We start from the raw sequence: 25,491 nt of genomic DNA, 5'->3' as shown, positions 1-25,491 counted from the left end.
TCTCCTTCTCCCTCTCTTGCTTTCTTCCGCTCTCTCTTCCTCCCTTTCTCTCTCTCTCTCTTTCTCCCTTTCTCTCTCTTTCTCTCCCTCTCTCTCTTTCTCTTCTCTCCCTTCATCTTTTAACGCTCTCCCTCAATCTTTTAACGCTCTCCCTCATGCCCTCTATTCAATTTGACTACCTAGATGTCCAACTCACAATTAGGACTCTTTTGGTTAACAAGACTTTTAAACTCTTTGATCCAATACACTAAACTTGAACTGATTACTGCATGAAAGCGGTGTTTCTTATACTCAGCTTGTACTAAAACTATGAATTAAAACCCCTGTTTGAAATTATAACCATATCCACAACCTACACCCATCTAAGTTGATCCTTTTTCTATTGTTTGTCTCCAAGGCAACTTGGTCTCATCATAGAATTTACAGTGCCCAAGGAGGCCATTCGGCCCATCGAGTCTGCACCAGCTCTTGGAACGAGCACCCTACCCAAGGTCAACACCTCCACCCTATCCCCATAACCCAGTAACCCCACCCAACACTAAGGGCAATTTTGGACACTGAGGGCAATTTATCATGGCCAACCCACCTAACCTGCACATCTTTGGACTGTGGGAGGAAACCGGAGCACCCGGAGGAAACCCACGCACACACTGGGAGGACATGCAGACTCCGCACAGACAGCGACCCAAGTCAGGAATCGAACCTGGGACCCTGGAGCTGTGAAGCAATTGTGCTATCCACAATGCTACCGTGCTGCCCGATGCATGATCATTTACTGAAAGCAAAGCGCTTTGCAGGAAATAATTTCCCAGAAAACCCTAGGCCATAAAGCAACCATCACCCAAACATACAATATAGATTTCGTCTCCCCATAAAACACATGGGCCATCACGTTATCACCATCATCGGTGGAGCAGCATCCAGTGGCAATCACTGGCCTGGGGAGAGAAAGAAGAATGGATGAAAACATTGGAGGACAAGAAATTACTTCAAAACAACAGCATCACCAACTTGCAAACATGAAATAAGTACAAATTGATAATTATGTGAAATTATTCACTTCATGAGAATCCTTATTTTCATCACTAGGTTAAAAGAGGAGCTGAGTGCTGTTTCAAGATTCAGTTTATAATTTCAAAGCCTTGTTGATTTTGATGTGATAAATGATGCTGTAACCCCTGTTACAGCAATATATCAGATATCTTTTAAGACAAACTTGATTACTTTTACTTCATAAATCCAACAGTCGTGCATGAGTGACAGCCGAATAAAGTAATGAGCTACTCTTGCTATGCTGAATGATGTAGCATGGCCCATAAAATGACTGCCTAAAAAAGACAAGAATAATGTGCGATTTTAGAGAATTCAAACAAATTTGTAGAAGCAGATATTGCAGTAACAGCTGTTATGATCACCGTAGAGACTTGTAACATTAAAAAAAAATATCTCAACTCTCAGTGACCTGAAGGATCACGACGCGATTTCTAGTTTTTACATTTTTATTGTGATAACCAAACTAAAAGCAACTTCTACCAATCACCATTTTTCAGGAAACTTCTGTTCTAAACTACAGAAAAGTTAACCTTGTTAATGTGACCGATAATCCCACGACTCGGTCATATGTTGTGCCGCACGCTCCATGAAATTGCAGTCCTTAAAGGAAACGATGCAAAATCATTCCCAGCTTCTAATGGGTTTGTCTTTCCCCATTTCCCTGAGTAGTAATTTTGAGTGACCATCTAAAGATGCTTCTCTCTGGTATTGGCGAGTTTCCAAATCCGCTACCAGCACTGAAGCCTGCTCCGACGATTCTGACAAATTGTTTGGGTTCCTTCGATGGCCACAAGATGCATCTTTTCGACCCAGAAACGGTCTTCCCTCCTGCATCCTGCTTCACTGGCTCGCAGTGAACCCGCAGCTGCTTCTTCCTGCTGACTGCACGACTTGGAGTCCTTGCCTTCTCTTCCACCCCTCTCTTCTCTTCTGCCCAAAGGCCTGGAGACCCAAAAGTCTATTCACTGTCAGCACAACTACGCTTGTCTTTGTTCTGAGGTGTGAGAACGCCATACCTTGCTCAGCAAGTCTTTTGATTTGGCTCCCCCTGTCCCCATAGCAAGTGACCCATCCAGACCTCTTGTCTGGCAGAATTTGGAGCAGTTCCATGAACCCCTTCAATACTCCATTTTACCTTGCACTTAACAGTTTAAGACATTGCAATCTTGCAAAATCTTGTAACTTTAGGGAGACGAAAGGAGCCATTACAAACTGGCATATGGTACTGAATGGGCGATATTAGAAAATTAAATCCATCCATGTGCCTAATGCATGATAAATAGTGCAGTTACCTGCAGGGTGGAAGGATTGAAAAAGTGTTTTATTGGATAATACACATCGTTAGCTTAACTCACACAATGAAATAGATCTTTTGAGATATATGTCTGCAGTACCAGTGGTGATACCCATAGAGTGTTATGAACATAGAACATACAGTGCAGAAGGAGGCCATTTAGCCCATCACTTAAGCCCTCACTTCCACCCTATCCCCGTAACCCAATAACCCCCTCCTAACCTTTTTTGGTCACTAATGGCAATTTATCATGGCCAATCCACCTAACCTGCACGTCTTTGGACTGTGGGAGGAAACCGGAGCACCCGGAGGAAACCCATGCAGACACGGGGAGAACGTGCAGACTCCGCACAGACAGTGACACAGCGGGGAATCGAACCTGGGACCCTGGCGCTATGAAGCCACAGTGCTATCCACTTGTGCTACCCAAAATAGGAAATTAAGACCTTGATGTAGATCAGGAGAAGGGGAGAGTGGGGGAGCCGGAACAGGCATAAGGTGCTGCCGATCACAAAGGTAATGCCTGATTTAAATAAATTGTTGCTGTCTCCCAACTGACAACTGGCCACATTGAGAGCTCTGCAGTTTGTGGGGTTAAAGGCCACGATTCGGAGATTGGTGGGAGAAGGTCTCTAGTAGCACCACTATATTCGGGGAGCAAGGCCTATGGACGGGACAGCAGTATTCAAGGTAAGGTGTGATGGCACCATAATGAGGCCTGGGCTCTGGGCCATGCTAGTCAGAGTGAGGGCTGGGGACAGACTGTGATGGTGTCAAGGGGAAAGCTCTCCACTGGGTTGGAGTCCTACCTGTCACAAAGAACGATGATTGTGGTTGTTGAAGGTCAATCATCTCAGCTCCAGGACATCGCTGCAGGAGTTCTTCAGGGTCGTGTCCTCAGCCCAACCATCTTCAGCTGCTTCATCAGTGACCTTCCGTCATGAGGTCAGAAGTGGGGATGTTCGCCAACGGTTGCACAATGTTCACCATTTGTGACTCCTCAGATAATGAAGCAGTCCATGTCCAAATACAACAAGACCTGGACCATATCCAGGCTTGGCTGACAAAGTGGCAACTAACATTTGCGCCACACAAATGGTAGACAATGACCATCTCCTACAAGTTAGAATCTACCCATCATCCCATGACATTCAATGGTATTACCATTGTTGCTGTGGCCCTTTCTGCTGCTTACCTGTTCAAAAGAGTAGGGTAATCCTGGAATATGCCAAGAACGAAGCAGGATTTCTGGTTGTAACTGGCGCCATTATTTTCACTGGCCTCCAGCTAGATTCTGCAAGGTTAGGGCCAGTTAAAATGAGGGTTGAAATGTTACTGACCATGCAGCATGTTTATCATTGGGATTTTCACGAACAGTATTATTCGGTACATTGTCGGCATCTGGCAGTATGGGGACTTCAACAGATTGCTTTACAAAATAATCATCAAGGTAACAAGCTTCTGGCTGTCCTGTGCTATCTCGCATCTATTAATCATTGGAAAAGCCTGTCGCTTCCTTGGTCTTTTTTTTTCACAGGATCTCTTGTGAATGATGTGAGTTGAGGCTGTGCTTGTTGCCGAGGCCAAAAAATAATTTTGTTTGAATGGAAAATTAAATGGCTGCAAAAAGAGTGTAATGCCATTGTCAGACGCGAACTGAATCGGCATCAAAATATCCTCCTGTACAGAGGAGGACAATGGTTTCCAAGTGTTGAGACGAGATTCCTTTCACTTACCTTGAATTGTAACCCCACAAAGTCATGAGCGCAGGCGGATAAATGAACTTGCCACATTTTCCCTTTTCTTCTGTTCTTGTTCGCGGCACTCCCCGTCAATTTTGCAGATCTGGACACGCAACTTGTGCTGAATATTTTGCCTATTTTCACATTCGGCTGCAATGTAAAATCCGAGACAGATAATGACTTCAGTGCTCAGAGTGTTTTTTCTTATCATGTTGGATTGGCACCATACTGGGTGTGAAACGATGCAGAAAGGATCTGTGCTGATGAATAGCGTCTGAATGTAATATCATAATTAAACTTGCAGCGCATCATGTCCTGTATGGAATAGTTTGGTCAATGACCAATAAAGTCACGAATGTGCATCGACTGATGTCCTACTGAATTTTGATTTGAAGCCTATTGAAAGCAAGGCGACAAGTGGGTACACGATAACCACAGAGTGCACTTTTTTTTAATGACAATCCATCCAATGGTTTAGCTCATCTGACAGTTGCATGAATCGATTAAATTTTTCTTTTCAATAAACTCTCTTGCTACGCTTTTAAAACTCAATTGGTATTGCAGAACTAGATTTGCTGAAATGGTCTGTAACCGTGGATCCCATTGCCATTAAAACTGGCCTGTCAAAGAATCCTCTACATTTTAGGTCCAGATTGTATTATAACGAAGAATGTAACTCATGTCACCATGAATTAACAGTAGTTATGTGACTTTTTACATATCTCAAATCTGTGAATTTGTGATTCCCTCTCAGCTGTGAATTGGTCATGATCCTGTGTGGCACAGGGGACTACTGTTAATATTATTTTCCTTATTTCGCCCTGCAGTGTTTGAGGAGCCAGAGGATCCCAGTAACAGATTCTTCTTCTCCGAGATAACCTCTTCAGTATCTGATGTGAAGTTCAGTCACAGTGGCCGGTACATGATGACACGAGATTACCTCACTGTCAAAGTCTGGGACCTGAACATGGAAACCAAGCCTATAGAAACATATCAGGTACGCTGTGTTCAAAATTAGGAAGTTAAATGCAAATTGTGTTTTTTACCCATATCCTCCACTGGATGAACTCCTCTATCTCTAGTGTCAACTGGCTGTGCAACAGGAGTTGTGAATGCAACTTTGTTTCTTGTGTGTCCTAAAATCATAGAATTATCCAGCATAGAAAGAAACCGTTCATCCCATTGTGCGAGTATGGAAGGGCAATTCAATCAGTCCTACACTCCTTCCCTTTTCCCATAGCCTTGTATTTATTTCCTCTTCAAGTCACAATCCAACACTGTTTTCGAAGTTGCTATTGAACCTGCTTCCACCTGCATTCCAGATTGTCATAACCTGCTCAAAAAAATCTCCTTATCAACTCTTTGATTCTTTTGAGAATTATCTCAAATCAAGAGTGTGCAACCCTTTTGCGTGAGGGGCCAATTTTTTTCTCGTTCAAAGGACCATGCCAGCCTGGCACTGCCTCCTGGCACACTGGCAGTGCTACCTGGTTGACACCGCTCTGCCAGGTCACCGACCACCTGTGGGCTACTAGGTCCTCAGAGACCCCCGTGATCATGTCTGGCCTCCGGTGGTGGAGACCAGACGTGATTCCTGCCAGCTTCCCGTTGCGCCAGCAGGTGGGAGAAAAGCGGGAGTTGAGAGAATTCGGCTTAAAGCTGATTTTGAATATGGTAATGCTGCTTTTAATATGCTAAACTGGTACACACCCTCGTTGGGCATGAACCAGATCATGTCAGCTGCAGCAAGCCAGGAGCAGGCGTAGATCCTGTTCCGAAGGCTAGGTTGATCTTAGATTAGGATAAGTGGTCGGCACAACATCGTGGGCCAAAGGGCCTGTACTGTTCTATATTCTATGGATGCAGGACATTTAATGCCTTTTTGTTCACTCAACACCTCCCATGCAACCAAACATGATGGAGGAAGAGCGTCAGGCCGTTGGCTCTCTGGCCAGGTAGCCAGTTAGAAATGGCGCAGCAGGACATAGGGGGGAAGGCGGGAACAGGTTACAGAGTTGGATGGTCAGCCATGATCATAATGAATGCCGGAGCAGGCTCGAAGGGCCAAATGGCCGACTCCTCCTATTTCCTATGTTTCTGTGGGACAGAGGCCCAATGATCACAGCCCTCCAACCAATGATGGTGTGACAGGGAGCAGGTTCGGTTGGCGTGTAAGTCTGGGAGCCGTTTGAAGAATTCTCACTTACTAAGTTTTCAAGTTCTGAAATGTTGGTGGGCCGGATAGAAACCTTTGGTGGGCTACACTGTGGCTTATGGGTCAAATCTTGGACAACCTTACCTCCGCTTTGACAGAGAGTCATCCAGACTACAAACGTTAGCTCCCTTGTCCCTCCACGGATACTGTCAGACCTGCTGAGGTTGGCCAGTATTTTCTGTTTTTGCTTAAAATCTTTGTCCTCTGTTTACCAACCCTGCTGCCAGGGGAAGCCTTAACTTCCTCAAAATCCCCCACAATTTTGAATGCCTACCCATAACTTTCTCTACTCTTAAGGAAAACAATCCCAATTTCTGCAGTTTCCCCACATGACTTCACTCGTGTCTGGGGTCCCAAGATGATCCTGAGCCTCTGGTGATGGATACATTTGTAGCAGCTACTGTTGCCTCCACTAGTGAGCACCAGACATTTGCCACCAGGGCTCTTCATCATGGGGGAAACCTGATGGTGGTCACTTAAGCGCCTGATGGTGGTCACTCAATTGGCTGGTGGGCACTTGATTCTGCCCCCTCTCCCGCCCCGAATTGATGGGAATCGCCCGGCGAGACCGCCATCGGCCCCAACAGAATCCTGACGACAGAATACCTTGTACAGACCATGACCTCTGCCCAAATGGCCTCTGAATCACCTGGCTTCATTCTTCCTGAGTTCTCTGCCCAAAGGCAGATTGGACCTACAGCACTGCAACCTCTACCACAGGTAGGGCAAAGAGGCTGGTCCCTGTGGCCGTAATAGGTATCAAACCCTTGTTGTCGAAATCAATTATTATCACGTTCGCCTCACAGTGCCTGGCAGTTACAGAAGGCCTCGAATTTCTGACAGCCACTCAGACACAGACAAGATCATGAAAGAGAGGCAGTTAGAAGGAAGGAATGACCCCCCCATGTGTCCTACCCATCCTCAATTTGGAGATAAAGCAGGAGATCTTGTTTGAAACCAATTAACAAAATATTTTGTTAGCCTTTAGAATTTTGGTTTTATGAAGCATGTATGGGGGAGAAAGGTTGAGTCTTGCGTATAAAGTCACATCATAGCCATGATCCTTTCTGAAATTGAAATGAAATTTATTTAATCATTGCCAAATACCCAGATATACAAATTAAGGTCCACACTTCACTGGGACAAAAAATACCACATTTTACATCTTGAACTTGATTTCCCGTTGTCCCCTTTGTTAATTTTGCTTCTGTTTCTTTGTCTTCCTTGCATCTCGTGCTAACCAAAACCGCCTATCACTATAGCACACAGGCAACCTACTGAAAGCCACATGGGGTATGCTTGAGATCACCTACCTCTTTGATGTGGCCAATGTTTACCAACACTGGGGTTTCACCACTTAAAGCCACTGAATCATGAAGGAAGGTGAATTAATCAAAGGTGCAGATGGTTTGTCGAAGTTGTCAGTCACAGACCACCGTGGGGGGTCCCTTATTGCAGGGGTACCTGGGGGGTCCCTGTTGGGGAGGGGCGGGGGGTTCATTTAGAGGAGGCAAGGCTGGAGAGAGCATTGTGGAGGGGGGGTGACCTTAGAATGGGCCCGGATGGTCTCTGCCAGCATGGCCCTGGCGTGGTGGACCAAGGGTGCAACACACCAGGGCCATGCTGGTAGAGACCACAAATGATCCGCGCCCACGTAATTCCCAGCCACGGGGACCAGAGAATCACGAAAGCCTGTTGAATGGATGCAAATGAGTCATTAAGACCCATTTGCATTTATTTATAAGCTCCCGCTGGAGTGTGGCGTCGACCTCGTTTCCGCTGCCAGTGGGGGGTGGCTGGAGCATCACAATCACGTCGGCACCCAGCGTTGACCCCAATTCTGCCCTGACGCCCGATTTTCCGTCCCATCGGGGGACGCGTTCCGGGTGTCCCAGGAAGGAGAATCCTGCCCACTACCTCTGGAAGCTGCAAAGCACCTTAACTCCCCAGGGACTTTCCCAGTCAAACCACAGTCCATTAGCCTCGACTGAAAAACACATTCCTTTGTCAATTTCACCGTAGGGCTGCTAAAAACACCCAGGCCTTGCAAAACAGAAATATCTTTTAAAAAGCACGACCACTGCAGTCAAACATGCTCCAACCCCACAGGCTTTATCCCTTAACCTACCCAACACTTCGAATCCAATATCCTAAAATTTTCCAGTAACCACAAATCTGAATCACAACTGAATCAGTCACCTTAAACAAGCTACGTTTGCATTACTAGGCGAGTCTGACCCTCATACTAGCTGCCATAGTCAAATGTGATCTTGCTGTCTTCTACAGCACTGCTATTTTTGGTTATCAACCCCTTCCGTACTGTTTGAACATGCGGTTCTAACCCAACTAGTCAGCTGCAAATAGAGGATCAAAAATCCTGCTCTTTAGGAGTGACAGCGACTCGTTTTGCTTTTAAAATGACTTGTTTCATTACGGGTCACGGTTAGAAAATGAAGAGCGAGATGAGTTCTGTTACTTTTGCCGAACGAATGCCACTTGAAATCATTCCCTGCTATTGACAGCGCTGGTAGCAGTGAAAATGAGATGCAATCCCAGAGACATTTCACAGTATGCAGACAGTTGGTGTCTGTAATATGAGATGTAGACAAATCACAAAAAACATTAATTGCTTATTACGGGGATACAGTTCTAAACTACATTATTCAGAATGGTGTTTTCCAGTGAGGTTTAATGAGTCGTAGAGAGTGGTTGTTTAGAATGGTAATGTGGTGTTGTGATCATTTTGTCTTATTTGTACATGCAAAATTATCTTTTTTTTTAATTCATCATCCTCATTAATACATTTTTTTAAAAATTTAAAGTGCCCAATTCATTTTTTTGCAATTGAGTGGCAATTTAGTGTGGCCATTCCACCTAGCCTGCACATCTTTGGGTTGTGGGGGCGAACCACACGCAAACACTGGGAGAATCCCAGAGCCGGGATCAAACCTTGGACTTCGGTGCATGACGCAGCAGTGCTAACCACTGCGCCACCGTGCTGTCCCTCATTAATACATTTAATGCAGATTAAATGGACCCTTATGGATCACAATTTTTGAAAAAATAATCTTTATTCGTGTCACAAGTAGGCTCACATTCACACTGCAAATGAAGTTACTGTGAATAGCCCTAGTCGCCACATTCTGGCGCTTGATTGGGTATACTGGGAGAATTCAGAATGTCCAATTCACCTCCAAGCACATCTTTCGGGATTTGTGGGAGGAAACAGGAGCACCCGGAGGAAACCCACGCAGACACTGGGAGATCGTGCAGACTCCTCACAGACAGTGACCCAAGCCAGGAACCAAATTCGGATCCCTGCCGCTGTGAAGCAACAGTGCTAACCACTGTGCTACCGTGCCACCTGTGGCACTGCAGCAACGTGGGTTCACCCACTGTAACATGGCAACAGCTGATGAAACTTGGAGAAGCCAGATTGTTTCTACCTGTTTGTACGTTCACAATGCCTAAAATATTGGTTGCTTCGTCTGAACTATTGAGATTGCTTCCAATTGCTGTTCCCCTACTGCCAATCTCCTTTTCTCCTGAAAGCTTCCATCTAACATAAATTTACTGTTACTGGCTTCTTTCTGTCTAACCTGCATTTATGGTTACAGTATGCACCGTATCGTAAGCCAATTCTCCAGCAGTGGCTGCATTTTATCTAAGGCACATTCGCTGCCAAAGAATGGTTTACATCTAAAGCATGTTAAGGTCTGGCTTCTATCTACTGCATATTGATGGTCAGCCTGGCTGATCTAATTGTCAGTATACCCTTTATTTAACAACCATTTGCTGTCGAGAGAGTAGCTTAGTTCTGACGTCACAAAAGCTGGTTTAATATTTGAAGAGCATAGTTATGTTTTCAGGAAATGTTCATATGAGCAGAACAGTTAGTGGTAATTGTATACTTTAGCGCAGAAAGGATTGCCTAGAATGGCTATGATTGTCAATTTGAAGCATTCACATAATTGGGCAACTATTTTGGCAGTGATATACTCCACGTGAGAAGACATGTATTTATTATGCATTCACTTTGTTAATTGCAATTTGTTCTAAAACTTGTGCTTCTGTCATGTTGGTAATTTGCCATTGCTTTGGATTCCTTCAATTGCTTATTGTTAATGTTATTTTGTTAACAGATTCACGATTACCTCCAGAGTAAGCTTTGTTCGCTCTACGAGAACGACTGCATCTTTGACAAATTTGAATGTGCATGGAATGGGTCAGACAGGTCAGTAACCCTCAATCTTCACATTATTCCAGACCACGATATGAACAGGTTGCTTTGGAGTTCCCACGCAAGTCGAGAGTCTTCCTCTGTTGAAATGTAGCTCACCATTCTGTGTTATTATTAGACTGCTGTAACAAATCCTAGTTAACTCACAACCTTGTATCACGGGATTTTATGTTCCACAAGAATTTGTAACCTTTCCTTCGAGGCCGTAAATCTAGTTTTCTTTTTAATTTAACTTGGTGGAGAATGACCACTTTGATTTTCCTCCTGTAAATAGATAAATGTGTTTGAGCCCATTTGCAGTGCTGTGATTGAAAATGATTATTTCATTTTATGTCTTCATTTTACTATGATGCACATATTGCCTCCTAGTACACAGCAGGCAGGTGTAATACTCCTTAGAGGGCCTTGCCTGGCAGGCAGCCAATCACTACTGCAGTGCTTTGTCACATTACACACTGATTTGCTTACCAAGATGTTTCCGGATTGCCGTGCTGTGTTGAATATTTGGTTCAGTGAATATTTCTCTCTGTGTATGGAGGAAGGAATAGAGAGCCATTTATGTAAGTTTGCTGATGGTACTTAGATAGTGTAGGTAACACAGAAATGAGGATGGGAACTGTAAGTTTCAAGTGGAACCCAACCAAGCCAAGTTAACCAGGACTGTTCAAGTTCCACAGTGGCTCTAAGATGCCAGACTCTCTCATGGCAACCCTACATGTAATGGAACTACTTATCCTAGATGAGAGCTGGCAGTTCGGGTTGGGCGGAGAGCAGAATTTAGGTGGGCGGGATGAGGCAAGGGGTGAGGATGAGGTTATTTATTTTTAAATCACCTGTGTATTCAGTGAAATGTTTGCGTGTCTGGCAGAACCCTTGATTAAGTCGAAGGCAGGCGGGAAATCTGAAATAAGAAAATAGGGCAGCGCAGTGGTACACTGTTCGGGTACACGGATTCCGAATGTCCAATTCACCTAACAAGCACGTCTTTCGGGACTTGTGGGAGGAAACCGGAGCACCCGGAGGAAACCCACGCAGACACAGGGAGAACGTGCAGACTCCGCACAGACAGTGACCCAAACCGGGAATCGAACCTGGGACCCTGGCACTGTGAAGCAACAGTGCTAACCACTGAGAAATGGGTCAATAGAAGTGGGAAACATCTGCTGTCCAGGGCAAATGGGGCCAGAGGTTATAATCTGGAATTGTTGAGCTCAATGATGAGTCCTGAAGGCTATAAAATGTCCAATGGAAAAATAAGGGGTGGGATTCTCCACCATCAGGATCCAACGTTTTGCCGCCGCCCAGGGGTTTCCCGACGGCGTGGGGCTGCCCCACAATGGGAAACCCCATTGACCGGCCGGCGTAACGGAGAATCCCGCCTCTGGGTTGAGGAAGAAATGTGGCCGGGCGGAGAATCCAGCCCAAGGTGTTGCTCCTCGAGCTTGTGTTCATCTTCATTGGAACAGTGCTGGAGATGGAGGACAGAGGTTAGACTGGTAGACGGACAACTAGGGGAAGAAATCAGTTCTCCAGGACAAGAAGGGCGGACACAACGGGTATACCAGGGCAGTCTTGTTTGTGGATCTTGGGAACGATGTGGAACCAGGCCATGTGAGGCTGTGGGACTATGAGGTCAAAGATCATGAAGGACAGTTCCCCAGAGGGGATGAAGTCTTGGAAACAAAGGCTTGATGTGCGATGATGGGGGCCATGGTCCAGTATGTGGTAGGAGGAGGTGTCAAATTTGGCATCCAGCCTCTGCTGGGTAAAGGCCCAATTGCCAAGCAACAGTGGCACAATGCTTGTGATCAGATTTTAATTAATAACAGTTCTCCTAGCGTCTTGGCCAATAGTTGTCCCTGAATCAATGCCACAAATAGATGAAGTCATTGCTGTTTGTGGAAGCTTGATGTGTGCGAGTTGTCTGCCTTGTTAACCTACCAAACAACGGTGACCACACTTCAGAAACAATTCATCGGTTGCAAAGAGTTGTGAGATGTCCTGAAAATGACACCATCTCAATGCAAGTGAAATTTTTTTTTTCTGCACAAACTTCTAATTTCACTCTCGGGGACAACAGTATGAGCCCACGTTAGCTGTCAGAATAAACGGCAAAGTGGGCCCTTAACTATGCGAGAGTTGGGAAACTGGATTCTCGCCAGAGCGATCTCATTTCTTGATTTTCTCCACCCCTCACCAATGACTTTACGAGGTTATGTCATTTCAATACATTTTAATATATGTTAATATCACTAAAGTGTTTCCGAGCCATATGATCCTTCACTGTCAAATCAGCGAGGTTTACAACAGGTATATAAAAATGGGAGTTAGTCGAGGGGAACGTGCAAATAAGTATAGCCCCCGGGCGGAGGGTCATGCCCGGGTACTGGGGTGCCAACCTGGCAGTGCAAATCTGTGTTGGGTTGGCAGTGCCAGGGGCAAGCCTTCTAGGGAGCCCTATACAGGAGGGTTCCCCTTGTGTGTGTGTGTGTGTGGGGGGGGGGGGGGGGGGGGGGGGAGGGCAATGATTTGGGGGAAGTGGGGGCACCCCACTGCTTGTGGGGTGGAGGGGGCACCCGATGCTTCTGGGGGTGGGGGCACCCCAGATGACAGCAAACACCGCGCCCCCAGATTCTGTTTGCATAGAGTGCACCAAAACCTGGAGAGAAAACTCGGCTGTGCAGCTGGATAGCTCCCCGTCGGTTTCCTGCCTCAGCCAGCACTCTGTGCGCTGAGGCGAAGATCCCATTCTAGCAATCAGCATTTCTCTATCCTCCCCACCCCCACCCCCCTCAATCAAACCCACTGCAAAATTCTAATCTCGGACCGTCACTCCAAGAAACCGAATGACTGCGTGGGTTAGTGTATAGTAAAATTCTGAAACAGGAACAATATGAAAGTTGATGGCAGCAAAATAAAGATGGAATGAACACCCAAGAGACTGAAACATGATCCAGAATATCCATCATCATTGAAATCACAAATAAAAGCAATTATTCTGCAAGGCAAATAGTGCACTGCACCACTTATTTTTAGGTTCCTTGCTTGATTAATAAGGTAGAAAGATATCACCAGAGCTTTGGTTGTGTAATTTGCAGCATTGGAATGAAAGGCTAATGTACTATTATCTTAATAGCCTTTGAGTCTGCTTCAAGTTGCTGTACAATGACTTCAGTTACAGCCATTGCTAAATTATTCATTAGTGAGGCCATTACAGCACAGTAGGAAACAACTTAAACCCACAATACACAGATGCGCATAATGTTCAAAGGATATAAAATGCAGTACTCATTTAAACATCTTTGCAATGTGACAAGCTAGTTAAAATCAAATCTTTTTTTTTTCATAAGCTCTGTGACTTGCCATAAACATACGGGGGCTGGAATCTTCCACCCGGCCGGCCGCAAGATCGCCACGGGTGGGACGCGGACCACGTCAAGGTCCATTGACCTCGGGCGGGAATTTCCTGTTGCCAGGCGGGCGGAGCCGGAGAGTGCCGCCCATGCTCTATTTGGGCATATAAAAGTCTCCTTTTTGTGAATACGCGTTACTCCCTTTACTCTACTTTATGTAAGGGAATTAAGTGAACCCTTCCCCAACCCAAAGAGCAGTTTGGCAGTCTGCTCACTGACCTCAGTCAGTATCACATGGCTCACACCCTGGCCTCTGCAGCCTACGTGATGTTCACTGCTTACTGCCTTTAACCGTGCTTATTGTTTTTGACATAAGGTGATGGACCAGATATTTACAACTGAAGATTTTGTGCCAATGTGTCTCTCTGATGAGGATGACTTGTTTCAACCAGAATGACTGGAGCAAGCAGATATTATTGCGCTAAGCTCACTGACTGGTTAGGATGTTCACCCACGTCAAAAAATCAAATTCTATGAATGGATAGCTTGCCATGATCTGTGACTTGTGGCGGGGGTGCAGGGAGCGAGAAAAGCTAAGGGGCGGAATTCCCCCCCCCCGCCGGGTGGGAGAATCGCCGGGGCAGCGCGCGTGTCCCGCCACCCTGCCCCGCCACCCGCACGCGATTCTCCCACCCCCCCAAACCGGCGCGGCGAGAATCACGGCTGGCCGCTCAGAGAATCGCCGCTTGCAATGGGCTGGTGATTCCTGCTCCGGGAGGGCCTCAAATGAGGTCTGGCCCGCGATCGGTGCCCACCGATCGGCGGGCCGGCCTCTCTGAAGGAGGACCTCCTTTCCTCCGCTGCCCCGCAAGATCCATCCGACATCTTCTTGCGGGGCGGCCTCGGGGAGGACAGCAACCGCGCATTTGCGGGTGACGTCATTTACGTGGCGCCGCTTTTACGCCGTGCCAAGGCCCGGCGCGCGTAAATGACGCGACGGCGCTCCTAGCCCACCCGGGGGCAGGAGAATAGGGTGCTGGGAGCGGGCTACGACGCCGGAGTGAAACACTCCGGTTTTCAGCCTGGCGTCGGCACTTAGACTCCCGATGGGAGAATTGCGCCACGGTATCCCAACAACTTGGAATTATTTTGAAACCCTGTTCTGTGAAGGTCAAGTACAGCAATCGATTTTCTACTGATTTCCTCCTACATCATGGGCGGTATTCTCTGATCCTGAGTCTAAGTGTTGATGCCTTCGTAACCGCCGTCTCGTTTCACGACACCATCAACAGGCCCTCAGGAGCAGCGATTCTGAGCCCCTCAGTAGGCCAGCACGGCACTAGAGCGACCCACGCCGCTCCAGCTGCCGATGCCGACGTCAAATGGGCGCTGCGGGTCTGTGCATGCGCAGTGTGACCGGCGCAAATGCGCGCATGCACAGTGCAACCGGCGCAGTTGTGCTCACGCAGGGGCTCCCTTCTCCGCGCCGGCCCCGACGCAACATGGCGTAGGGCTACAGGGGCCGGCATGGAGCAAAAGAGGCCCCCAACCCGAGAGGCCGGCCCGTCGATCGGTAGGCCCCGATCGTGGGCCAGACCACAGCGGAGGACCCCCCCGGGGTCAGATTTCCCCCCCCCCCTCCAAACCAGGCTTCCCCCGGATGAATGCATGCCGAGGTCCCGCTGGGTAAGATCACACGTGGACGGTGCCGGCGGGACTCAGATTTTTTTAACGGCCATCCCGGGCAGAGAATCGCTGGGGGGGGGGGGGGCACGTAGAGCGGTCCCCGACTGGCACTGCATAGAGTGGTCCCCGACTGGCGCTGCTCTGGCGCCAATGCCGCCGATTCTCCACTCTCCGGAGAATCAGCGGACCGGTGTCAGGGCGGTGTCGCACGATTCGCACCCGGCCTGGTGTGGGCTTAGAGAATCCAGTCCCGTGTCTTTGCCAACTCCAATTTTAAAGCTTTAAAGTAAGCCGGCACTCTTCACAACTAACACATATATCTTGACGGTTTTGAGCACAAATTTTGAGATAATATTTTTTCAGGGAAGTAAGTGAGATTTCTTTACCTCGGAAACTGCCTGTTCTGTTGACAGGCTTGATTATTTTAGTTCTGCTTGGAAGAAAATTCAGTTTTGTTTTTACATTTCATATGTCCGATTTTTACAAAACGTGCTCTCAATTCATTCTGTCTTTACCCTCGTCATTCAATGAAACAAGAGTTGTTTTTCCTGCAAGGACAACAACAACTTGTATTTATGAAGTAACTTTTTTTGTACTGAACACCCCAAAGTGTTTCGCAAAGGCATTAAAAATATGACACTGAGCTGCATAAGGTAGGTTTTTAGAAGAACCTTAAAGTGGGGAAAGAAAGGTAGAGAGGTTTAGAGAGAGCATTCAGAGCATAGGGCCTGGACAGCTGAAGGCATGGTGACCAGCAGCAGAAACTGGGGACACCCCGGGCCAGGATTAGAGAAGCACGGCTATTTCGGAGGTTTGTGAGACTGGAGGAGGTTAGAGCTAAAGGGAGGAGAGGCCATGGAGGGATTTGAAAGCAAGGAGAATAATTGCAAATCTAGACATTTAAAGTGGAAGGCAGTATAGATCAGCAAGTACAGGGATGATGGCTGATCTAGATATGGAGTGAGTTAACATAACACGGGCAGCAGTGTTTTGCGTGACCTCATGTTTATGAAGGGTAGAATAGGGTAGCCAACCAAGACTGTTACAATGGTCAAATCAGGAGGACACAAAGGCTTGGATGAGGGTTTCAGCAGTTGTAAAGCTGAGACAGGAGCAGAGTCGGGCAATGTTACAGAGGTGGAAATAGGCCATGGTGAGCACTGCTGCCTCACAGCACCGAGGACCCCGGTTCGATCCCAGCCCCGAGTCACTGTCTGTCTGGAGTTTGCACATTCGCCCCATGGCTGCGTGGATCTCACCCCCACTACCCAAAGATGTGCAGGGTAGGTGGATTTGCCCCGCTAAATTGCACCTTACCAAAAAAAAGTGATGACACATTTACGTGGTTGAAAGCTCACCTCAAATGGACATGGGACTAATGGCGGATGAGGGGGTGTGCCTAAGGGTGAGGGGATGTATTGAAAAGTACTTGGAACTCAATGACAATGGGGAGGTTCAGGTGGAAGTGGTCTGGGAGGCGTTGAAGGCGGTGGTTAGGGGGGAGCTGATATCAATAAGGGCACATAAAGGGAAGCAGGAGAGTAAGGAACGGGAGCGGTTGCTGCAAGAACTTTTGAGGGTGGACAGACAATATGCGGAAGCACCGGAGGAGGGACTGTACAGGGAAAGGCAAAGGCTGCATGTGGAATTTGACTTGCTGACTACAGGCACTGCAGAGGCACAATGGAGGAAGGCGCAGGGTGTACAGTATGAATATGGGGAGAAGGCGAGCAGATTGCTGGCACACCAATTGAGGAAAAGGGGAGCAGCGAGGGAAATAGGGGGAGTGAGGGATGAGGAAGGAGAGATGGAGCGGGGGGCGGAGAGAGTGAATGAAGTGTTCAAGACATTTTATAAAAAATTGTATGAAGCTCAACCCCCGGATGGGAGGGAGAGAATGATGGATTTTTTGGATCGGCTGGAATTCCCAAGGTGGAAGAGCAGGAAAGGGTGGGACTGGGGGCACAGATCACGGTAGAAGAAGTGGTGAAAGGAATTAGGAACATGCAGACGGGAAAGGCCCCGGGACCGGACGGATTCCCAGTTGAATTTTACAGAAAGTATTTGGACTTGCTCGCCCCGGTACTGACGAGGACCTTTAACGAGGCAAAGGAAAGGGGACAACTGCCCCCGACTATGTCTGAAGCAACGATATCGCTTCTCTTAAAGAAGGAAAAGGATCCGCTACAATGCGGGTCCTACAGACCAATTTCCCTCCTAAATGTGGATGCCAAGGTCCTGGCCAAGGTAATGGCAATGAGAATAGAGGAATGTGTCCCGGGGGTGGTTCACGAGGACCAAACTGGGTTTGTGAAGGGGAGACAGCTGAACACGAATATACGGAGGCTGTTAGGGGTAATGATGATGGCCCCACCAGAGGGTGAAACGGAGATAGTAGTGGCGATGGATGCCGAGAAAGCATTTGATAGAGTGGAATGGGATTATCTGTGGGAGGTGTTGAGGAGATTTGGTTTTGGAGAGGGGTATGTTAGATGGGTGCAGCTGTTGTATAGGGCCCCAGTGGCGAGTGTGGACACGAATGGACGGGGATCGGCATATTTTCGGCTCCATAGAGGGACAAGGCAGGGATGTCCTCTGTCCCCATTACTGTTTGCACTGGCGATTGAGCCCCTGGCGATAGCGCTGAGAGGTTCCAAGAGATGGAGGGGAATACTTAGGGGAGGAGAAGAACACCGGGTATCTTTATATGCGGATGATCTGCTACTATATGTGGCGGATCCGGCGGAGGGGATGCCAGAAATAATGCGGATACTTGGGGAGTTTGGGGATTTTTCAGGGTATAAATTGAACATGGGGAAGAGTGAGCTGTTTGTGGTGCATCCAGGGGAGCAGAGTAGAGAAATAGAAGACCTACCGTTGAGGAAGGTAACAAGAGACTTTCGTTACCTGGGGATCCAGATAGCTAAGAATTGGGGCACATTGCACAGGCTAAATTTAACGCGGTTGGTGGAACAGATGGAGGAAGATTTCAAGAGATGGGATATGGTAGCACTGTCAATGGCAGGGAGGGTGCAGGCGGTTAAGATGGTGGTCCTCCCGAGATTCCTCTTTGTGTTTCAGTGCCTCCCGGTGGTGATCACGAAGGCTTTTTTTAAAAGGATAGAAAAGAGCATCATGGGTTTTGTTTGGGCCGGGTAGACTCCGAGAGTGAGGAAGGGATTCTTACAGCGTAGTAGGGATAGGGGGGGGCTGGCATTACCGAGCCTAAGTGAGTATTATTGGGCCGCCAATATTTCAATGGTGAGTAAGTGGATGGGAGAGGAGGAGGGAGCGGCGTGGAAGAGATTAGAGAGGGCGTCCTGTAGGGGGACCAGCCTGCAGGCTATGGTGACAGCCCCATTGCCGTTCTCACCGAGGAACTACACCACGAGCCCGGTGGTGGTAGCTACACTGAAGATTTGGGGACAGTGGAGACGACATAGGGGAAAGACCGGAGCATTGGGGGGGTCCCCGATAAGAAACAACCATAGGTTTGCCCCGGGGGGAATGGATGGGGGATATGGAATGTGGCAAAGAGCAGGAATAACGCAACTGAAAGATCTATTTGTGGACGGGAAGTTCGCAAGTCTGGGAACGCTGACCGAGAAATATGGGTTGCCCCAAGGGAATGCATTCAGGTACATGCAATTGAGGGCTTTTGCGAGGCAACAGGTGAGGGAATTTCCGCAGCTCCCGACACAAGAGGTGCAGGACAGAGTCATCTCAAAGAAATGGGTGGGGGATGGTAAGGTGTCGGATATATATAGGGAAATGAGGGACGAAGGGGAGACTATGGTGGACGAACTAAAAGGGAAATGGGAAGAAGAGCTAGGGGAGGAGATCGAGGAGGGGCTGTGGGCAGATGCCCTAAACAGGGTAAACTCGTCGTCCTCGTGCGCCAGGCTAAGCCTGATTCAGTTTAAGGTATTACACAGGGCACATATGACTGGAACACGGCTCAGTAAATTTTTTGGGGTGGAGGATAGGTGTGCGAGGTGCTCGAGAAGCCCAGCGAATCATACCCATATGTTTTGGTCATGCCCGGCACTACAGGGGTTTTGGGTGGGGGTGACAAAGGCGCTTTCAAAAGTAGTAGGAGTCCGGGTCGAACCAAGCTGGGGGTTGGCTATATTTGGGGTTGCACAAGAGCCGGGAGTGCAGGAGGCGAGAGAGGCCGATGTTTTGGCCTTTGCGTCCCTAGTAGCCCGGCGCAGGATATTGCTAATGTGGAAAGAAGCCAAGCCCCCGGGGGTGGAGACCTGGATAAATGATATGGCGGGGTTCATAAAGCTAGAGCGGATTAAGTTCGTCCTAAGGGGGTCGGCTCAAGGGTTCACCAGGCGGTGGCAACCGTTTGTCGAATATCTTGCGGAAAGATAGATGGGGGAAAAAAGAAGGCAGCAGCAGCAGCCCAGGACTTGGGGGTGGGGGGGGGGGGGGGGAGGGGGGGGTATAGCCTGTGACAAGGCAGTTGCCAATTAGGGCTAGTTTTCATTTTTGTTATTTAATATTTATTTATTTGTTGTTTTTTGTTTATATAAAAAAGGTCATTATTATCTGTATTGTTATAATGTTGTGTAAAGGATGCACAATGTACTGTGTTGGTTGACCAAAAATTTTCAATAAAATATTTATTAAAAAAAAAAAAGAAAGCTCACCTCAGGGTCAGGTATAGCACTTAGGTTGCAATCAGTCTAGTTCAGTCTCGGTGTGAATTCCTTCAATCAAATTTCCCCCTCTCCCACAGTACCAAAACAAGCTCTTATCAAAATCACAAATAATGTCATAGTGACCAGAACAAAGGCAGCAATGCCCACATCCCATGAACGAATACAGAAAAATAAATCCCGACATTTCTGCAACATTTGACATAGTTAATCATACCTTCTAGATGGGTGGGACTGCACTCATTTAGTTCCGTTCTAATCCATCTAATTGTAGCCAGAGAATCACCTGCAATGATTCCCACTCGAGCACCATTAGATGTCTCTATTCTCAGCACCCTCCTGTTTTGACATCTGCATGCGACCTCTGAGTGACATCATCCAAAAACACATCAAATTCCACATGCATGCTGATGACATCAGCACTATCTCACCACCAACTTTCTCAACCCTCCCACTGTCTCTAAATTCTCAGACTGCTTGTCTGACATCCAATTCTGGAAAAGCAAAAATTTCCTCCAAACAAAATTTCCCCACCACAGACCATGTGCGATCAGTGGGCGCCGCCATCTTCCCCTCCGCGCAACACATGTGTTTCATGGGCGCTGCCATCTTGTTCCATCCCCGCAACGTGCGTTCCATGGGCGCTGCCATTTTATAATCCGCAAAATCTCCGGGTGCCGCCATCTTGTCTACCCCTCAGCACATGGACACAACCAGCGTTCCAAGATCTGAACTCAACGGCCGCCCCATTACCCGACGACCAACCAAGGCTCGCCTCCATGTCACTCAACCAGTCTCACCCGCATAACCTGACCAACGCATTCACCAGCGTGAAAGTCGACGGCCATGTGACCTCCTGCCTGCTGGAGCACCAAGAGCTTTATACACCCAGATACGGTAAGGCGCTGCTCCCTCGTGATACACCCAGCCAATCAAAAAATCTCCCAGGCCTCCGGATCCCATTGCTTAGCGATCCGGGGGTACTGTACGGTCACGCTCACGGTCCAGGGTGTTGAATTCCACGGCTTTTGCCTCTACGTTCTCCCTAACCTCTACGCTGCACTTATCCTCAGCCTGGATTTCCAGTGCAACCTCCAGAGCCTGACCCTTAAATTCGGCGGACCCTTATCACCCCTACTGTGTGCGGTCTCGCAACACTAAAGGTCGACCCACCTTCCCTCTTTGCTAATCTAACTCCAGATTGCAAACCCTTCGCCACCAGGAGCAGACGGTATAGCACCCAGGACAAGATCTTCATCAGGTCCGAAGTCCAGCGGTTGCTTCAGGAAGGCATCATCGAGGCCAGCAACAGACCCTGGAGAGCTCAAGTGGTAGTGGTTAAATCTGGGGAGAAACACTGAATGGTCAGACCATCAACAGGTACACGCAGCTCGACGCGTGCCCCCTCCCACGCATATCTGACATGGTTAACCAGATTGCACCGTACCGGGTCTTCTCAACGGTGGACCTGAAATCCGCCTACCACCAGCTCTCCATCCGTAAATCAGACCATCCATACCGCCTTTGAGGCAGACGGCCGTCTATATCACTTCCTTAGGGTCCCCTTCAGCGTCACTAACGGGGTCTCGGTCTTTCAAAGCGAGATGGACTGAATGGTCGACCGGTACGTTTCCATACCTAGACAATGTCACCATCTGCGGCCATGATCAGCAGGACCACGACGCCAACCTTGCTAAATTTCTCCGCACCGCTACTCTCCTAAACCTCACTTACAACAAGAAGTGTGTGTTCAGCACAAACCGCTTAGCCATCCTCGGCTATGTGGTCCAGAATGGAGTTCTGGGGCCCGATCCCGACCGCATGCGCCCTCCCATGGAGCTCCCCCTCCCCCACTGCCCCAAGGCCCTCAAACGCTGCCTGGGGTTCTTTTCGTATTACGCGCAGTGGGTCCCAAACTATGCAGACAAGGCCCGCCCACTCATACAGTCCACCCAGTTTCCCCTGACGACCGAGGCCCAACAGGCCTTCGCCCGGATCAGAGCTGATATTGCAAAGACCACAAGGCATGCTGTAGATGAAACACTGCCCTTCCAAGTAGAAAGTGATGCATCAGACATCGCCCTTGCCGCCACCCTCAATAAGGCAGGCAGGCCTGTGGCATTCTTTTCCCACACCCTTCATGGCTCTGAAATTCGGCACTCATCCGTCGAAAAAGAGGCCCAGGCTATCGTTGAAGCTTTGCGGCATTGGAGGCATTACCTGGCTGGTAGGAGATTCACTCTCCTCACTGACCCAACGGTCGGTAGCCTTTATGTTCACACAGCAGGGCAAGATCAAAAATGATAAAATCTTGCGGTGGAGAATTGATCTCTCCACCTATAACTACGAGATTAGGTATCGCCCTGGCAAACTCCACGAACCTCCAGACGCCCTATCCCGAGGTACATGTGCCAGCGCACAGGTAGACCGACTCCGGACCCTGCACGACAGCCTTTGTCACCCAGGGGTCACACAGTTGTACCACTTCATTAAGGCATGAAATTTGCCCTACTCCATCGAGGAAGTAAGGACAATCACCAGGGACTGCCAGGTCTGTGCGGAGTTCAAGCCGCACTTCTACTGGCCGGACCGCGCGGGCCTGGTGAGGGCCTTCCGCCCCTTTGAACGCCTCAGCATGGACTTCAAAGGCCCCCTTCCCTCCACCGATCGTCACACATATTTCCTCAGTGTGATCGATGAATACTCTCGGTTCCCCTTCGCCATCCCTTGCCCCGACATGACATCTGCCACCATCATTAAAGCCCTCAATTCAACCTTCATTCTGTTTGGTTTCCCCGCCGACATCCACAGTGACAGGGGATCCTCATTCATGAGTGATGAGCTGCGTCAGTTCCTGCTCAGCAAGGGTATCGCCTCCAGCAGAACGACAAGCTACAACACCCGGGGAAACGGACAGGTAGAAAGGGAGAATGGGACGGTATGGAGGGCCGTCCAGCTGGCCCTACGGTCCAGAAATCTCCCTGGCCGCCCGCTAGCAAGAGGTCCTCCCTGATGCACTGCATTCCATTTGCTCGTTACTCTGCTCTGCCACTAACAATACACCGCACAAACGTCTTTTTGCCTTCCCCAGGAAGTCCACATCCGGGGTGTTGCTCCCGACTTGGCTCACAGCTCCAGAAACCGTGCTTCTCCGTAAACGTGCAAATCCACAAGGCGGACCCGTTGGTGGAGAGGGTACACTTGCTCCACGCAAACCCCCAGTACGCCTACGTGACGTTCCACGTCGGCCGCCAGGATACTGTCTCTCTCAGGGACCTGGCACCAGCAGGTTCCACCCACACACTACCCCCCATCGCCCCCGGTGCCACCCTCCCTTACCCCGTCGCACGCAACACCCCCCCCCTTACAGGACTGTCCGTCTCCCACCTGCCCACGCCCGTCGATGAAGAGGATTTCGGCACGCTCCTGGAGTCACCCTCGACCAGGTCAGCACCAACATCGTCGTCACCACTTCATCGCTCTCAAAGGACCATCAAGGCCCCGGAACGACTGAACCTCTGACCGGTCCACCGGACGCCAAGAGACATTTGTTTTGCTCTGTAAATATTAAAATCATGATTGTATATAGTTAACTACCACCCCCCGCCGGACTCAATTTTAACAGGGGGTGAATGTGGTAAACCACTGTTATACTTTGGGCAGCACGGTAGCATTGTGGATAGCACAATTGCTTCACAGCTCCAGGGTCCCAGGTTCGATTCCGTCTTGGGTCACTGTCTGTGCGGAGTCTGCACATCCTCCCCGTGTGTGCGTGGGTTTCCTCCGGGTGCTCCGGTTTCCTCCCACAGTCCAAAGATGTGCAGGTTAGGTGGATTGGCCATGATAAATTGCCCTTAGTGTCCAAAATTGCCCTTAGTGTTGGGTGGGGTTGCTGGGTTATGGGGATAGGGTGGAGGTGTTGACCTTGGGTAGGGTGCTCTTTCCAAGAGCCGGTGCAGACTCGATGGGCCGAATGGCCTCCTTCTGCACTGTAAATTCTATGATAACCTATGATAACTTATATTAGAGGTTGTTCGCCTGTGGCCCCTGCCTGCTGGCTCCGCCCAGGAGGCGGGGTATAAATATGCGTGTCCTCCAGCTCGCAGCCATTTTGCCAGCTGCTGTGGGAGGCCACACATCTGATACCAATAAAGCCTCAGTTTTGATTCAACTTTTGTCTTTAAGTCAAATTGATCGTGCCTCAATCACCAAGACCCCTATTTCCACAACTCCAACCCGCCTTTTAAGTATATGCTGCTGAAACTCTCATGCATGCCTTTGCTACCTTTAGATTTGACTAATCCTTCTGGCCGGCTTCCTATCTTCCACCCTCTTTGAACATAACTTCTTCCAAAGCCCAGCTACCTGGATCCTAAATTGCACCAAGTCCTGATCATCCCTCACCCCTGTGCTTGTCAACCTACATTGTCTTCCATTTGAGCAATGCCTGCATTTTAAATTAATTGTCCTTGTTTTCAAATCCCTCGCCTCTACCTATATCTGGAACCACTCCCATTCCGACAACCCTTCGAGAAATGTGCACTGATCCAATTCAGGACAGTCCACTTGCATATCCCTGCTTTTAATTGCTCCGCTATTGGCTGCTTTCCTTGCAGCTGTCTCGGCCCTAAGCTCCTGAATTACCTTCCTTTATTTTTATAAATTTAGAATACACAATTCATTTTTTCCAATTAAGGGGCAATTTAGTGTGGCCAATCCACCTACCCTGTACATCTTTGGGTTGTGGGGGCGAAACCCATGCAACACAGGGAGAATGCGCAAACTCCACACGGACAGCGACCCAGGGCCGGGATCGAACCTGGGACCTCGGCGCCTTGAGGCAGCATGTGCTAACCACTGTGCAACCGTGCTGCCCGACAGAATTACCTTCCTAAACTTCAACGCCTCTCTGACGCTTCCACTCCTTAAAATCTGCCTTTGATTAAGATTTTGGTTGTCTGCTCTAGTTTAGCTCCTTATGGGGCTCTGTGTCGGAGTTGTTTTGATAACTCTCCTATCAAGTGCCTTGGGGTGTTTTATTCTGTAAGGTGCTATATAAATGAATGTTGATTATTTCCTGGTACCTGTCAAGACAATATGGAGCTTCTGTAAATGATGCCATTGGTTGCTGGTGTAGCATCGTACATTGATCTTGAATGTTGTGGGGTTTTTTTGTTAGTGGATAAAATCTTGCCACAGTAAGGATAACTGCATCTAAATTAAAGAGGCAAAATGTAGTAA

General features: G+C 48.4%; 1 protein-coding gene across 7 annotated transcripts in view; it reads left to right on the top strand.

Moving 5' to 3' along the window:
* Positions 1-25,491, top strand: part of LOC140408399 (serine/threonine-protein phosphatase 2A 55 kDa regulatory subunit B gamma isoform) — a 495,785-nt gene that overhangs the window by 447,302 nt on the left and 22,992 nt on the right. For all 7 annotated transcript variants that reach the window (XM_072495544.1, XM_072495546.1, XM_072495545.1 and 4 more), the window contains 2 exons: positions 4,917-5,086; positions 10,447-10,538. In XM_072495544.1, coding sequence (XP_072351645.1) covers positions 4,917-5,086; positions 10,447-10,538 — 262 coding nt within the window. The remainder of the gene's footprint in view (positions 1-4,916; positions 5,087-10,446; positions 10,539-25,491) is intronic.

Source organism: Scyliorhinus torazame, chromosome 3 (assembly GCF_047496885.1).
Source record: "Scyliorhinus torazame isolate Kashiwa2021f chromosome 3, sScyTor2.1, whole genome shotgun sequence".
In the NCBI taxonomy this organism is placed as follows: Eukaryota; Metazoa; Chordata; class Chondrichthyes; order Carcharhiniformes; family Scyliorhinidae; genus Scyliorhinus; species Scyliorhinus torazame.
This window is presented reverse-complemented; position numbering and strand designations above follow the sequence as displayed.